The sequence below is a fragment of the Fringilla coelebs genome (assembly GCF_963513975.1).
Source record: "Fringilla coelebs genome assembly, chromosome: 3".
Classification (NCBI taxonomy): Eukaryota; Metazoa; Chordata; class Aves; order Passeriformes; family Fringillidae; genus Fringilla; species Fringilla coelebs.
In genome coordinates this window covers 107,078,015-107,094,151 of record NC_140030.1, presented here as the reverse complement: position 1 = coordinate 107,094,151, position 16,137 = coordinate 107,078,015, and the positions used below count along the sequence as shown (strand labels likewise).

Genomic DNA, 16,137 nt, shown 5'->3' with positions numbered 1-16,137 from the left:
TTGAGGTACCACCTTCACATGTGCTTGAGCTGATGCAAATGTTCTGGCTGTGCTTCCATTCCACTTAGATGTCAAGGGGACTGCACATCCATGCCACTCACCAAACAACACAATTCACACACTAGACACACAAGCCTCTGCTCTGTCAGGTAACCAAAGCCTAAAGACAAACCAGTACTTTGGCCTGGAAAAAACAAGATAGCTACTTAAAGGCAGCAGTCAATTCCTCTCTGAGACAGACACCTCTATTTTCTTCCTTTGGATGCAATTGCCAGGAACACCCCTACCTGACCTGACAAGATGTTTTAAGAGGCCATGACAACGTGATAAACTACTTTTTAAAGCCAACTATGAGATGTAACCTTTTATTATTGTTTGATTGTCTTTTTAAAATAGTCTCAGTAGGGACATTTGCACAAAGGCAACAGCTTCAGACAGTTCAAATCTAAGAACCCATCAGTTCCTTACCTCCAGTTTCAACTACAGTGGTTTTTGAACGATGGAAGTCAATAAACTGGGGGGCAAAAATGACTGGTACATTGCAGTATCTACACCTGCACACAGTTATGGCTAAATCCTGTACTTTCAGGCACTCAGGTCACAAAAAGAAGATTGTCCAGCCATGGAAAAGGGTTCACACTGGACTGGAGGACTGGAGGTGCTGTCCACTGGATATAGTCCGAGAGTGAAACTTGATTCTATTTTAATATATTTCATATTTTCCAAAAACAGAGTAGGAAAGGCCTTGGCCAACCTTTCCTAAGAACTGTGAGTTACACAGTATTCACAGTAATTTGTTTACATATTACAAGTGTAATTCTTAGCTCTGCATAAGCTTGAATTCAAAGTGACCTCCATGGCAAATGATGGCACTACACCAGTGACAAAACCAAACCAATTCAACACATAAGCTTTTAACAAATTTCTACTCTTGCCACAGACAGCTGAATAAAAACATACTTCAAAGCCTTTAATCACCAAGAAACTCTACCAGACTACGCCAACAACTGCCTAATTTGAGACTACTCTGTCTGTAATTAAAATGATTCTATGGAAATTAAAATAACCTCACCACACCTGTATCTTCAACAGGCAAATGAAGCTGTTATTCCCCAGAAGTACATTTTATTCAAACCAGAAGTCTAAATATCACACCACAAAAAAAAACATCCTCAAGAACACCCCACCCACTTCTAATTAAAACTGTGCAGATGCTTTTACTGTAGAGGAGGAACACAAAAGAGTCATTAATGTGTTCTACCTCTGCCATCCTCGCAGAAGATTCTGTCTGCCAGCCCACAATTACTTCTTGAAGTATGCCACAATCTCAGCAAGCCTCAAATTTATTTCATGAGCCACTTGGTTTGCTTTTATAATGTTGTTGTTAGCAACTGTCATCTATAAGATGAAGGTATAGGAAGGATACAGTGTTCCAGTTTTCTGCACAAAGGAGAATGGTGTTACCTTCACTGCCACTCGCAATGAAATCTTCATTATGACCTCCAAAACACGAGTGAATTGTGTAAAATCCTTGTGTAACACCTTGATACTTTCTCACTAAAACTCTGTCTTGTAAGTCCCATAAGTGAACTCCCTGGAAATAAAGAAATTTAAAGAATGCCATTATTAATAATACTTAATGATAAAATAACATTCTTCTGAACAATGAAAAAAATTAGACATGGAAGTGCATGACTTTGGAGCCAACTTTGATACTGTTAGTGGGTGAAAAGAGTCAAGATGTATCACATTACTAAACTAAACTTTCACTGTAGGTCCACTTCCACTTCTTGTCAGAGAATTAATTCCACGCTGTATTTATGATCATTAAGGCCTTCATATTACACAATATACAACTAGTTAATATCAAACATTCCAACTCACATCTAAATGTTTAAAACCAGGTAGTATTTGCAAGCAGATTTATTTCCATTTTCTTTCAACATCCCCAACTCACCTGAGTTGCTACATTTAACAAAGCTAAACGGCCATTTTTTGAAATAGTAAACGACATAATAGGGTGATCCTCTTGTACTCTGAAATGATAACATGTGAGAGTCAAGATAAGCAGATAAAGATGCAACACCAAGACAACAGGCATGTCCTGTCTTTGCAGTATGATCAGAGAAAAACAGTTCCAAATCTGAAATAATATATGATTCTATAAACCAGCATAAGCCAGGTCTGCAATACTTATTTATAGGTAGGCCAAACACCAAGAGCAAAAGGGACTTCAGACCTCAACTCCTAAATTCAAGGCAGAATCTACTAAAATATGTCAGGAATTGAGAGGAAAAGTCCTTGTTACAACAGAAATGCCAAAACATCCACCAGAAACCTACTCGTGTTCAGGAACTTGTTTCTAATACTTGATCTAACGCTGCTTGCTGAAACCTGCTCACTAATTCTTGTCCCATCTTTTAATATTGTGAACATTTAACAACTTGTTTCCTATCCTGCCCCCCACACCCTTCCTCAATTTTCCTCTGCCACTAAGAAGCAGGAATTCAGAAGCAAACAAAGAGGCAGTTACATGTTCCTGTCTGTGAGATCCTCGAAGTTATAACCCCGAATTCGCTGGTGTGTGTCCGATGCTAGAACAGTTTTCCCATCACTCAAGCACCAAAGGCATTGTACTCTCACCCCTTCCCAGGAGTCAAGGAGATTACCATCTAAATCCTGAGCAGAAGGAAAAAAACAACAAACATTCAACCATTAGTCTCAGGTTTTTGAGGAGCTGTGACACAAATAAAAATGTTTTTCCCTTTCTATTCAGACAACTGCTACAGAAAGAAACCTTACCCTTTACAAGGTAGGACCTAATGAATTAGGAGTTGGTTGTCTTAACCAAGGGCTTTTGTAGGAATCCACCCTGGAGAGCAGAGAATCCCTTCAGTCACTTACTTTCTCATGCCACCTGCACCCCATCACTGAGCTGACCTTCACAGTGAGGTCTTCATACATTATTATTATTATTATTCTGGGAACCAGTTGAAAAAATAATCAAGAATGGTGAAAGTGTGGACCACCACCCCAAACCAGCACTAGTGAAGTAATGAGGGTTTCACATTTGTTTTCACTTAAGCAAAGACAGCATGCAAAAACTAAGAAAGATGTAGTCAAAATTCTGTGGAATAAAAAAAACTTGTGGACAAAGGTACTGCTTTTGATTAGTGTTTTTTTCTGAAGCAGCTAAGAAAAAAAATTCCAGAACACAAATCCTCCTTGAGGCAGGTCAAAGATGCTCAAACGCTTCAAACTGCTCCATAGAGAAGGGCTGCTGAAATATCTGCATTAATGTATTGCTTCTTTGAATTGCAAAGGATCAGAAGCTTTAGTGTACACATATACAACCCCCCCCCAAAAAAAAGCACCAACCAAGCTTTTAATTCCTTGCTTTGCTTTCAAAGGGACAGATGCAGAGAACTTACACACTGGTAGAACTGTCCACGCTGCCCTCCCGTTACAAAACGCTTGCCATCAGGATTCCAGGCCACACTTGTTAAACTGTCTTCATGAGACTGGCTCATCTTTGTCCTCAGCTCCCCAGTCTGGAAAATAAACAAAGCCAGCAGGGCCTTACACCAGAACCCTTTCCCAAAAAGGCACTGGTAATTTTATCTGACATGAATAGTTTGGAGGTGCATATATTTCAACAGGTTTATTAAAAAGCAACAAATATTTATGAATAATGCAATGAAAAGGCAGAACTACTTTAACATATCCAGTGGACTTTATCTGGGACAATTTCTTTTGTCTCTCAAATCAAGAGAGATGGAATAGTTGGTGTGTCGAACAACTAAAAGATTTTGAGTGGAATGAAATGCCAAGAGAGTGACAAGCAGTATCAAACTAAAAAACCCCAAAACACTGAAAGAAAGGAGGCAGGGAGAGACTAGAAGAAAAGAGGTGACAAAATATATTTTAGTAAGAATTAGGAATATCACAGTAGTTAGAATGTTTTCCTCCTTGAGCTGAAGCTCTCCATGCCAAAATTTAGCTTTCATGCCTATAAAGCCACCGTTTCACAAGACAGAGCACCAATGAGTGGCATTGTCAGCAGTGCTCCTCACTGAGCCAATTTAGTCACTTCAACAGAAGAAAAGTGTTCCAAGGGTGAAGAAAGGCAACGTTTTTGTTTTAGGAAACTACATTGGTTCAGAGTCCAAGGCAGCACAAGGAAGTCCACACAGCTCTCAATTGAGGCAAGGGAAGCTTTTATATCAACTCAAGTGCCCATAAAATTCAACAGCAGAAAGTGATTTTCAAATTCATGGAGGGAATGGCAAAATGCCCAAGTGCCTGGTGGAAAAATGAAGTTCTGAAATCATAAATTGAAGCCTCTTTCACTGACATCACTGGGAGGGTTACATGAAGCAGAACAGTTTGCATTTTTTACTTTCCCTACTTGTTAAAATCATCAATGAGCAATACTTCCCTTCAATACTTCTGCCCTCTGCTTCTCTTGATTCATTTGCTGTCCTTCTCTTCAGGAGCTCTCTGACATCCTATGCATTTATGCCATCCCTTCTCAGAAATGATAGTAACCACCCACACAAGAATTGCTGCACAATCCCAGACACTTAGACTTGAACTCCAATTTCAGTTCTGTCCAAAGTGCAAAGAGCATTTGCAAGCTGCCATAATTATTTTTTCAAATTGAAAGGAAGTCAGCGAGATCAGCATCGCTTCTTTACACTCCCACCCTGGCAGAAGCCTGCAGCGATTCCTTCTTTCAGGAAGGAATTTAGATATTGAAACAAAAGCAGCAGGCTGACCACAAAGTTTTCTTTTTCACTCTTAGCCACCACTTACTTGTACATTCCAGAGCCAAAGCTCAGAACAATCATCTGGGCCACAGGCAACAAGGTAATTGTCATCTGGACTCCAAGCAATGTAGGAGACCCCGTACGCGTGACCTTCTAACGTCTTAAGGAGTTTTAGCTGGTGAGTGTCCTGGAACAAGAGAGGTGTTCTTGAGACACTGCAAATGAACTCCCACCACATTTCACACTTCCACAGCATCCATCTACAGCATGAGAGGTTTACAGGGCTATAAAATGAAAGCTCCTAACTCCAACCTTCAAAACAAGAATTTTTGTTCCAGTATTCTGTGATTCTGAACATAAAACTCAAGAAATATCACTGAGTACAAAGTTTTACATTACATTACATTGCCTTAGTAAAGAAGATTTCTGTAGCATCAAGTTTTTCTACATCTACTGGAATATGAAAGCACTATCATCTGCATTTTACAGAATTAAGTTACTTTCTTAAAAGTAACGACATATTGGAAACCTGTTCTGGTTAAACAGAGAACCAAAACCTTCACAGCTGCTGACACGGGAAAACCTTGAAGCACCAATATTTTTATAAACTTGCATGTATCTTGTGTGTGCTGCTCAAGGAAGGAGATTTACAGCAAGATATTTTTAAAATCTTCCTTGAGAGGTGTTCTTATTTCAGAAGCATTGCCTACAGCAAGCTGTTTTCTGCCAGATTTAGTGAATGAAGCATACTTGGCACATGCAGCCCCTTGTATCATCTCTATATTACAACTGCTTTACTGCTGCCTCAGTCAGAGGAACTTGACTTTTCAAGAAGCTTGTAAAAATAAATAGTACAGCTAGATACTGTGAAACAACCACACACTGGCTTCCTAAATACAGAAACATGCTTCAGTACAGTATTAGGACTGATTCTTGGTAACAGCATATACACAAGTAGAACAGAGCTTGTTAAAATGCTGACAATAATTATTTTGAAGCCTCTTGGAATGGGCAATCAAATTGTCCTTCCTCTACCCACCCTCCCCCATTTTTTTCTATGCATGGCAGATGCTTATATCTCCATTTTTTGTTTTTTTCAAAAAGCATGACTAATTTGAAAATCTAGCTTGATTTCTCTAATTGTCCCTTCTCTCTTTTTTTTTCCAGTATTAATCAACAGAGCACTTCTTGATTCTGAAGAGAAAGACCAGAGGAAGACTGACACACAGGATTGTTTCCTGGGATCAGCTGTGAGGCATTTGGTGACTTTCAGCCAGCCTGCAGCACTGGGGGTTCTGCTGGCTAGAAAAAGTAAATTCCTCAAAAGAAAGTGAGCTAAGAATAATCTTCAGAGTGCAGAGAAAGAGGGGCAAATGAATGGAGCTCCTCAAGACCCCTTTTCCATTCTAATCATTATTCATGGACTGTATTAGACACTGCTGTGTCTATAGCTAAAGTGATTTCCAAGGAAACTGAGTCATGTCAGACATCTCATATCCTGGAGCTTGTCTGGAACAGATGCTTTTTTCTTTTTATAACAGGATTAAAATCAAATATGCTGTCACTTCAGCATATTTGAAACTCATGAGGAATAAGATACCTAAGATATTCCTCTTCTAATGATAGCACTCTGGGCCTGTTACTATCTTCCATACTGCTCTCATACTTCTCCCCAAATACCATAAAGCTGCTATACCATGCTCTAAAACAGCAGTCAGTGGTATTTCAGGCAAACATCCCCAAATGTAGTCAACCTGCTTCCCACCCACCACCAAAAAAAATCTCAGCACTTCCATCCCTTACATACAGCTTTCCAAATTTTTGTTGTGTATGACAAGCAACTATTCAGGCATCAACTCAAGTCTGCAGTAGCTCAGCTCCTTGGCTGAAACACCAAAAACCTGTCAACAGTTTTCAGAAAATGCAGAAGGGATTTTTTTTAACGAGGCTGTTAAAGGAGAACTCTTAACAAAGAAGATGCATGTTAGACAAGGTGATGCACAGTGTGCTCATCCTTTATGCTCCACAGACATTCTGCCACACTTCCTGACAGTCAAATAATGCATCCCACACAAATCTAGTCAACTCAAGACACTATTTAATGCTGCTGAGCCTTCCTTAGAACTTTGAAATTAGCACATGGAAACGACAACAGAAGCATAGGTTAAGACAGTCTAGACGTGGCTGGGTCTTAGAAAAGAGTAAGAAATTCAAGGTAGGAAAGTAAGAAAACACATTGGAGCAGTGTCCTTAAACTTCAAGAGGGGCAATGAAGAAAGAAAGGGAGAAATGAAGGATTCTCACCCATGTGAAGTGTGTGTGGAAAAATCAAACACTGTTCATTTAAAACAGGGCTCTCCCACCACTTGCCCAGACTTTACTGGATGTTTGTTTCCATGTAGTTTATGCAAACAGAATAATTCTGTATACATAAAGCCTTAAAATCAGATTAAATTTATGGGTCAAAAGACCTCGTCAACTGCTACAGGAAATATGAAAAGCATGTTCTGGCAAATAGGAAAGTGAACCACTTGATGTGGCCTAAAATGCTATTTAAGTATCCACCTGCTTGAAAGCATTGCAATTTTTTTTAAAGCACTCAAAAAAGGAGACAAACCAATAAAACTCTACAAAACCACTTTCCCACTAACTATTTTTTAGAGATTTTTATTCTTTGGCAACCCTTGGTCAAAAGCTTAGTCTAAACACTCACAGAACATTTATGTGGTTTTACTAAGCAGCTATTAGCTAACAATTCACTTTAAGATGTACTAATCAAGATGTTTGGTATTAAAGCCCATCAATATAAAAGCAAGATGTGCATCTAAAGTCAACTGACAAGTTAACAGCAAAAAATGTTTGAGCCTTAATTCACCTAAATTACTCTATTAAAAAAAAATTACAAAACAAAAACAAAACCAGCAAACAAAACACAGATAATTTCCAAATAAATAACAGGAGTCAGCTTTGCTGCTATGCAACTCTTGGCCCAGAGCACACTGGCCCCAGTCAGACACAAACCACAGTAGTCTTACGCCTGAAAAAGCCAGGGTGCCTACTGTTAGTTCTGGGGCTACATAATATTTATGCACATGCAACAGGGTTTTCAAGTCCTCCCATGATTTTAACAGGAAAAAGGACTCAGATTATATGGCTTCCTAACCTGAAGTGAAAGAAAAGAAACTCAGATTCAAACCCCACCAAATACCAGTATGGAATTGCAGAAACCTTTCATTTTCCACCTCACATACCAGCCTGCAGCAGTGTGGTTAAAAAACCTTAAGGATCTTATTTCTGATAGAGTTTCACAAGCACTAGCAACTTCAAATGCTGTGTGTGTATGTTCAAGTTTATTCCCAGTCTTCAATTATTATGAAATATATGGACATACTTTCATAATCACTTCTACAAGTCAAAACAGGCTTAGATTCACCAATCAACCTCTTTATTTATATACCAATAGATATGTGTAGGAAAGATGTACGAAATATCCTACTGCAATGAGATTTACAAGACTTACATCCCAGGGAACGGGATGTAACAGGGCTACAGTACATGTCAGCCTGTCCTACAAAAATCACACCATCCTAGCAGGAGAAAGCTGAAAGGAAAGGGCAAGACAAGTTCATTCCATTTTCACACTTACTGGATCAACCTGCCATATAATAACAGTTGTGTCCTTAGATCCTGTTGCTAATTTAGTGCCGTCGTTGGAGAATTTACAGAACCACACTTCGTTACAGTGCTCCGTTAGGATCTGCTGGGTATAGCATGGGAACTGTTTCCTGGGAAAACAAAGGGATGCAGTCACACATTCATAAGAAAGCAGTAAGATTTTTTTAAGTCAAGCTATTAAAAAAAAACCACTCAAACAAAAACCTTATTTAAATGCAAGGCCAGACAACTTAGAAACCCCCTGTATGAACAGCTGCTTCCAGTAAGTACAGAATGAAGTGTCTAACCTGGCAACAAGCTCACACCATTAAGTCATCATAATTAACCATAAGAACATAGAACTGTTCTTATTTCACCTACATAATTTGCTATTCTTTCATGTAACTTGGAATTAAACTGACCTCATCAGGAGTCTAACAGTTCATTACAATATCATTTTCTACTCTATAGAAAATACTATAGTATAGGTCTCTTTGAACCATAGGTGCAATGTTTTTTACTCATGAGGTTTTTGTAGGTATCTAACTCAATTAGCTACATCTTGCTAAGAAATGATTCTTACATAGAACTTCCTTTTCCTGAATGTGACCTTGCAATAAACTAGATGGTTTCTTTGCCTTTGTTTTGTCATTTTTCACCTTTGCAGAGTACCACATAACTAGCAACTACCATTGAGCTTTCAGCTTGAACGGTTCTCCCTCACAGAATCTAAATATTTTGTAAAATGCTGAGTTTATCAAACAAAATATGGCATGATGAACTACTGAAGAAGATTCAAACATTCCTCTAGAGCCAATATTTAATATTCTAGTTACACACAAAAAAAAGCTAACAGTCAAATTATTAAGTTAGGTGAGAACTGGAGACAAGTTCTATTTGATTTAAATCTTGCCTACAAGCTCTCAAATAAGAATTTCAGAGCTAAGATAAAATAAATGTAGACTTTTACAGCAGATGCCTTTTATTTTGAAATAATTCTGCAAGAGGTACAAGTTCATTGTTCAGATGCACTAAAAGATAATCTCTAACCACAAACATTTTCAACTGCAGAGATGCTGAAGTGGTTTAGTCTTAGGCTGAGTTTTTACAGCACCCAGTGCAAATGGGCAACACAACTCTGATGGGACATAGTGACACTAAGGGAATGATGGTGCCCTTCTATGTGCAGTTGTATTTATCACTGCAGATAAACTGGCTCAAAAAACCAATCAAAAATCAACAAACAGATATCACAATCCACCCACCAAAAGTCAAACAACCCCCCCAATTAATTTAAGCAGAAAACTTCCTTCCTAAACATTAATGTTTATAAATACAGTTTGGTAGCAGCCAGGCTGACAGACACCTATAAAACTACTTCTTCCCTGAAGCTAGAAAAAGTTTTGCTTCACATAGTGTCTGTACCCTCTCAGTGCATTTTTTTTTATTAGAAGAGGCTTCCTAGTCTGTGCTTCAAGGCTATCAAGCAGCACTGAACAACCATACAGCCTCATTTCCAGTCTTATGGTAGAGAAAGATAAAATGTACATTTTATATATATATATATTTGGCTTCCTTGGATATGTCTGTACTTACTTGCTTACAGAGTGTGTTCTGCTCCTGCTTTCACCTGACCAGGAACTACCTGGCTGCCCCTGGAAGAACACTGAACCCAAGGTAAAAAAAGCTCCACCCATGAAAGAAGACTTTTTTTCCCTTCAAGTCTAGAGGGAAGCAGGCAAGCCCTTACAGAGAGATGTGCACCTATAGGAGCAGTGCTTTCATTATTATTTACCCATATTGTTATAAATTAATGTTTTTGCTCTGAGCAGCAACTTGCCCTAGGAGGTGAGGCTGCATCCATAATTCACACAAAGTACAAGGGGCATGCTGTGTCCCAGGAAAGTCTTTTCACCTCATTTCATTTCAAAATAATACTCTATGGAACAGCTCTTCCATCTTAAAGCTTAAGAAAAGCAGCCAAGGTTTTGTAGACATGAAAAGCAAGCAGGATAATGCTGGAGCACACCACTTTTACCTTCAGTTCCTAAAAGGGGTGACACACAGCTATTAGGCTGCTGCAGACACATCCCAATACTGAATTATGCTGCTCACAACCCAGTTGGATCAAAGTGCTCCCACAAAAAGTCCTCTTCACTTAACTAGTGAAACACAACTCAGCAAGTTTGACTTCACAGATAGCAAAGCCACATTAAATAACCTGGCTGTGGAAGCAAATAGCAGCAGTCTTGAAACAAGAAACCAGAACCAGTTGTCTTAACAGCTTCTGGTTTTGGCAATTAGATATTACTGAAGCTCAAAGGTTTTTCTTCATCTTTTTTGAAGTGTTTCATTACAAACTATTCTGTTCAGCACAAAACACCTGAATTATGTCATTCACTTACTGAGATTAAGCATCTAATAAAGTTTACTGTTGTTGTATTTACACAAGTTCAAAATTATAGAATAAAACACTAAATAGCTACCTTTTTATTCCCTGTACATACAATGAAAGATTTATTCCTCAACAAACAAAAAAAGCAAATGAACAAAAAAACCCCAACACAACTAGGCTGAAGGTTCTCAAAACAAAAAACCATCATCCCCAAGAATATCAATTCTGTACTATCAAAATCTATGGCACAATAACATGAAATCCTTCACTCTCATAGTGCCTCACTCATATCTCCCACTCTTATCAAGTGAGTTTCATAGTTGAAAATCATTTTGCCTGTTAGTGCAATTCAAGCATGCTTAGCCAAAAAACTGCCATAAGTCCAAAAGGGATTAGTTCCAACTAAAAAGTTATCAGTGTTGCATCAATTAAGTAGCACAGGACTTGAACTGCCTCAGCTTTTAGGCTACTGTTACTTCTGTCACTATCATCAAAATTTGGCTTCTGCTGTCTAACTCATCTCATGCCCAAGCATGCCAGCAGTACAGCACACCACAAACTGCAGCCAGACCCCTGCAACAGGCAGCTACGATAGGATGAGGACAGAATGGAAACCTTTCTTTTAAGTGGATTTTTCGGTACTTTTTTGGTTGGGGTTCTTGTTATTACAGCAGCCATGAGTATCTATGTATATACACAGCAAATATGCAAATTTAGGAAGTACTACTTTAGGGAAAAAAACCCAAAAACCCCAAACTATGGCCAAACTTTTATGTCAGCAAATAGATTCAGATGGGGGAAATTCAAACTCAGATTTGTTGCATATAGTATCTTTTCTATCTGGCTCTCTGTAGCCTGGCTTCAGTGAATCAAGCTCTTCACAGTGATCTGGAATGCTCCTTGGGATTTGATTAGCAATATCAAACCTGTTGCACAACAGCCAATACTACTCAAGGACTTGCTTAAAGGTTAAATCTCTTCTCAGTAGTCTGATTTTAAGATTCACTTCTGAAGGAGAGAAGCCACAATACCAGTACATGATCATTTCCAATAGCTCTCAAAATGGGCAACATTCAAACGTCTGCACACACATATACAACTGCTGAAACAATGCAATGCAGCAAAATTGTAGGCTAAAAGACTACTTAAATATATTAAGTGCCAAAGACAGTAATTTTCAAACCTTAAGATGGCTACAGCAAAGTACTATGGAAGTCTGCATCGTTAAAAACTGACTCCAAGTAACCCAAGTCAAAGCATCTGAGTTCAGAACATTTCTATAAGCAAGTTGATCAGTTCTTAATTAACTTCCTCAGATGAACTAACCTTAACTGAAAACAATTCCCCTGAATGCCCAAGTGTTAGCCTGTTACATGGACAAATATATAAGGATATCCCATACAGCCCTTATTCCCTTAATCCACCATGCACAGCACAGCAGTTTTCCATAAAAGCTACACTGAGTTTTAGGTCCTTAGCCAAGTTTTGCTGGATGAGGAAAAACTGCTCAAGTCAGCCATTTGTTAAAAACAAACATCTTCCTGTTTCATGTCTATTAAGAGTATTGCATTTTGAAGGTTCAGAAGCAGCCTCCATTTTGTCACCAAAAAGTTATCCAGACAGTCTAAAGAGCCAATGGTATAAGAGACACTCAATTCTTACTACCTTACAACTCTGAGAAAATAGCTCTTTTTATTATTCATGTTATATATTATGTAACTCAGAAAAAACTACTGTACATTTCTCCTCCGGCTTAACCTTTGTGTCTAAAAGCACTTGTGTCCACTCTTAAAGTTACAGCTGAAAGTTAAGTTCATAGAAGTACGCTTCAGAAAGTTTCCTACATTCCAGTAACCTTTAAGACAGAGTCTGGGTAAGCAACACACCACTGAATTTCTCTGTGTGAAGACACAGCAATCCTGTGTCGATGAATAAATAGACTGGAAACAAATGGCTATGGATTAGCATAGCAGTATCTTCTTTTTACATCAATCTGATTAAAATTTTAAACTTTCTGATCCCATTACCCCACATCCAGCTACCAAAACCTCCTCTACACACCTTTACTCCTCATTCAGTGAGAACTGCTTTTTCCCAGTAAAATCCTGTTAAACCAGCTCAGAACAGTTCTCACGTTTCTGACAATCAGATTATTTCAAGAGACCAAGAAAAGACTTGTCCATCTCAGGAGTCAGGAAGGTTTCTTACCTACTACAAACGTGATCTATTAGCAGCGAGACAGAATCTAGGTTGCTGTCTAGTTTGGTGTTGTGATATAGGCACCGGTCCCGTTGGAGTTCCACAGCCTGGCGCAGCAGGTTCTGTAAACGCCTCGGAGGAAGCATCACTGATGGGGGCAGGTAGGCTTCAGAGGAGTTAGGGAGAAAAAATAAACAAATGAAGTAAAAAAGACTTCTCAAAAGCAAGTTACGAGTAAGAGCATACTTTGATTTGAGTGGTTTTGGAAGAGACCTCAGTAAATAATAGCAAGCAGCTTGTTGAATTTGAATGTACAGCTATACACCTGGAATTAGAAGCATGAACTTCTGGGAAGCAGAGCTGTATGCAAGGTATTTGTTGTTCTAGAGTGCATTGTCCTGGCCAACAAGCACCATTTACACAAGCAAACTCAAAACTCAGTATTTTACAAAATCTACAGTGTTGCATAACAACACCATCAGCTGGGTTCCTTTAAGGAATTCTCTATCAGCACTATGAAAATAAAGAATACCATGGGTTTTACAACTTTGGTCCAGAGTATTACAACAGCCACAAGAGAAAGGAGAAACCATAATTCAGAGCAAAGTATGAGACCACTATCAACCAGTATCACTACAGGTTACAGGCCACACTTAGTTTCCACCACTCACTGTGGCAGGCATTTATAATACACACAACACCTCTCTAAACCACACATTTAACCACCAAGTTATATCACTACTGCATGCAGCAAAGCTAAGAAGTAACAGTTCTTATTACAAACAGTTTATCAGAGACAGCAAAAGCTAAAGTACAGAAGACCAAAGGGTAAAGGCTCCTAAAGGTATCCCCATGAACCATGATATACAAAAAAAAAAACCAACCAGCAAACACAGTCAATTCCCTGAGATGTGTAAGTTATACTGAGTTTAACAGAGATGAGAAGAAATTCTAAACACTAGAACATCTTACTCTGGAGTTTGTCCAAAAGTTTAGATCTGGAAGCTGTTCCTTTCCCTTCCCACTCTGCTTTTGCACGCAAGTCTTCTGCATGGCTACACATCAGGTACCTGTTTCAAAAGGGCACATACACCAACAGACCAAGACTTTTTGGAATCATTCTTTTCACTTTTATGCATGATACAGATAATAACATTTTTAATGAACTGGGAACAGATAAGTTAAGCTTGAGACCAGCAGGGAAAAAGGCAGGGAACTATTTCACACAAACACGTCTTCTGAACAAATGTCTGCAAACTGCCCATACAAAAACAAAACACAACACAAACAATTTCAGGATGGTAGAAATGTCTTATTTTCATCTAAGAACAAACCAGATTATATTCAATTAAATTTTAAGGTAACTGGCTAATAATTCTCAAGATCAGAAAACCATACATATGTATTAATTTGGGTTCTAGTAGTATTAAAGTAAATCATCATCAGGTAGTTTCTAAGCATTTGAAACAAAATACTGTCTACTGAACAGCATTCTTTACTCAGCATTTTCTCACATCTCAGTACAGCTTATTATCCACCAGGACAGTAGCTTTAATACAGCTTGAGTCTTCACAATATCAGCTATCAAAAGCTACAGAATTCCTTAAAAACCATCTCTGCAAGAGTTCTCAAAGTGCAAACACTTACCCACTGAGGACATGAATGCGTTCTGTATTATATTTCAGAGGCGTCAGTTCACAGCGTAGAACCTGAAGTGCCTCCAGGACCTTGCCATCCTCCAGGTATTCCAGGTACTTCTGCTGCAGCAGCAAAAACTTCATCCTCTGACATGACAGAAAGCAGCAGTCAGGGGAAAAAGGTTGACTGAAGTTTCAGAAAACGTTTGAGCCTAAACAGAACAGTAGAAACCATTCTACTATGCCCTTCAGAAAGACAGCTCTAAGTAATGTTTCATTACTCAATTTCTTTTGTTGGCTTTTCAACAACATTGCAGCAATTAAGCTATCCATGAATTTCTTCCCTGCCTGATGGGGCTCCAAGTAGTTCCTATCTCATTCCTCAGATCTCCCCTGCAATTGTTCCCATTTTCACCTGCTCTCTCTTTAGTCATCATCCTTCAAGCCCTGCATTACTCAGGTTTTCCAGTGAAAAATTCTATCAAGAAAAGGGCCCCAAATCAGCTATTCACATATTTAAGACTGCATGACAGCACAGAACACAACAGGGCAACTCATCAAGTTCTCACACTGCTTACAGAGGTGTTGACATAAATTGTTTGCATAGCTGCAGAACATAAGAGTAACAAACTGACACTGCCTGAGGTTTTGGGGTTTTTTTGTAGTTCCATGTTTACTTGTTTTCCTTGGGTGTTGTTTTCAGGATTACAGAAAAAAAACAGTTTCCTATATTTAGGAGTCACTTCAACACTCTTGTTGCTGTTATAGCATAGTGTTCCTTTCACTTCTACAGTTTTTGGTTATTTTCTTAAAAAAAAAAAAAAATCAAGCCTACTATTCTAACAAATATCTGTGGGTAAAAAAATTTAAAATTAGGCATTAAGTTACTATATTAAAATTTTTAACAGTAATTTAGTACAAACACAGTTTGGTTGTTTCTGGATGAAATCAAGTATCTTGTGTTTGTACACATTCTTTACTGCTACCAGAAATGACAGGTTTAGTCCACAAAACCCACCAGGTTGAAAAGGAAAATGAGGAAAATGTTAATGCTTAGACAAACTAGTAAGACATAGACTGGAGATAAAGTGTAATAAACTGCATTTGTTTTCCTAATGAATACAACATCAGTTCAATCACCACTTTCCTTTGCTTTCATCAGGCCTCAGGCACCTCACTATTTTCATGCTCATATTTGGTCAATGTTTACTTAGTTTCAAACACACTGCCAGCCTCCTTAAGTAAAGGGATAATCGGGAAGTCTAAGATGTTCCTGTCCTATTAAAGCTCACATGAAAGTTTAAGGCTCACTAGATGTTAAATTCAAAGTTAAAACATAAAGCATTTTCATTTCCAGAGACACTCAGTTCTTCAAAAGAATGACGTTTCCACATACAGTGCTATTAACTTACCACACAGCTTTGTGAAGCATAAAACATGACACAGTAAAGATGATTTATGTTCAAACTTGTCTGCAGTGCTC

At 38.4% G+C, this 16,137-nt stretch overlaps 1 protein-coding gene across 2 annotated transcripts in view; it reads right to left on the bottom strand.

Moving 5' to 3' along the window:
- The window catches only part of WDR26 (WD repeat domain 26), a 31,284-nt gene that overhangs the window by 7,386 nt on the left and 7,761 nt on the right, over positions 1 to 16,137 (bottom strand). For both annotated transcript variants that reach the window (XM_084203095.1, XM_084203094.1), the window contains exons 4-12: positions 14,665 to 14,801; positions 13,990 to 14,087; positions 13,027 to 13,183; positions 8,416 to 8,554; positions 4,816 to 4,956; positions 3,432 to 3,551; positions 2,534 to 2,679; positions 1,958 to 2,036; positions 1,465 to 1,594 (exon numbers count right to left, since the gene is read on the bottom strand). In XM_084203095.1, the coding sequence (XP_084059221.1) occupies positions 1,465 to 1,594; positions 1,958 to 2,036; positions 2,534 to 2,679; positions 3,432 to 3,551; positions 4,816 to 4,956; positions 8,416 to 8,554; positions 13,027 to 13,183; positions 13,990 to 14,087; positions 14,665 to 14,801 (1,147 nt within the window). The remainder of the gene's footprint in view (positions 1 to 1,464; positions 1,595 to 1,957; positions 2,037 to 2,533; positions 2,680 to 3,431; positions 3,552 to 4,815; positions 4,957 to 8,415; positions 8,555 to 13,026; positions 13,184 to 13,989; positions 14,088 to 14,664; positions 14,802 to 16,137) is intronic.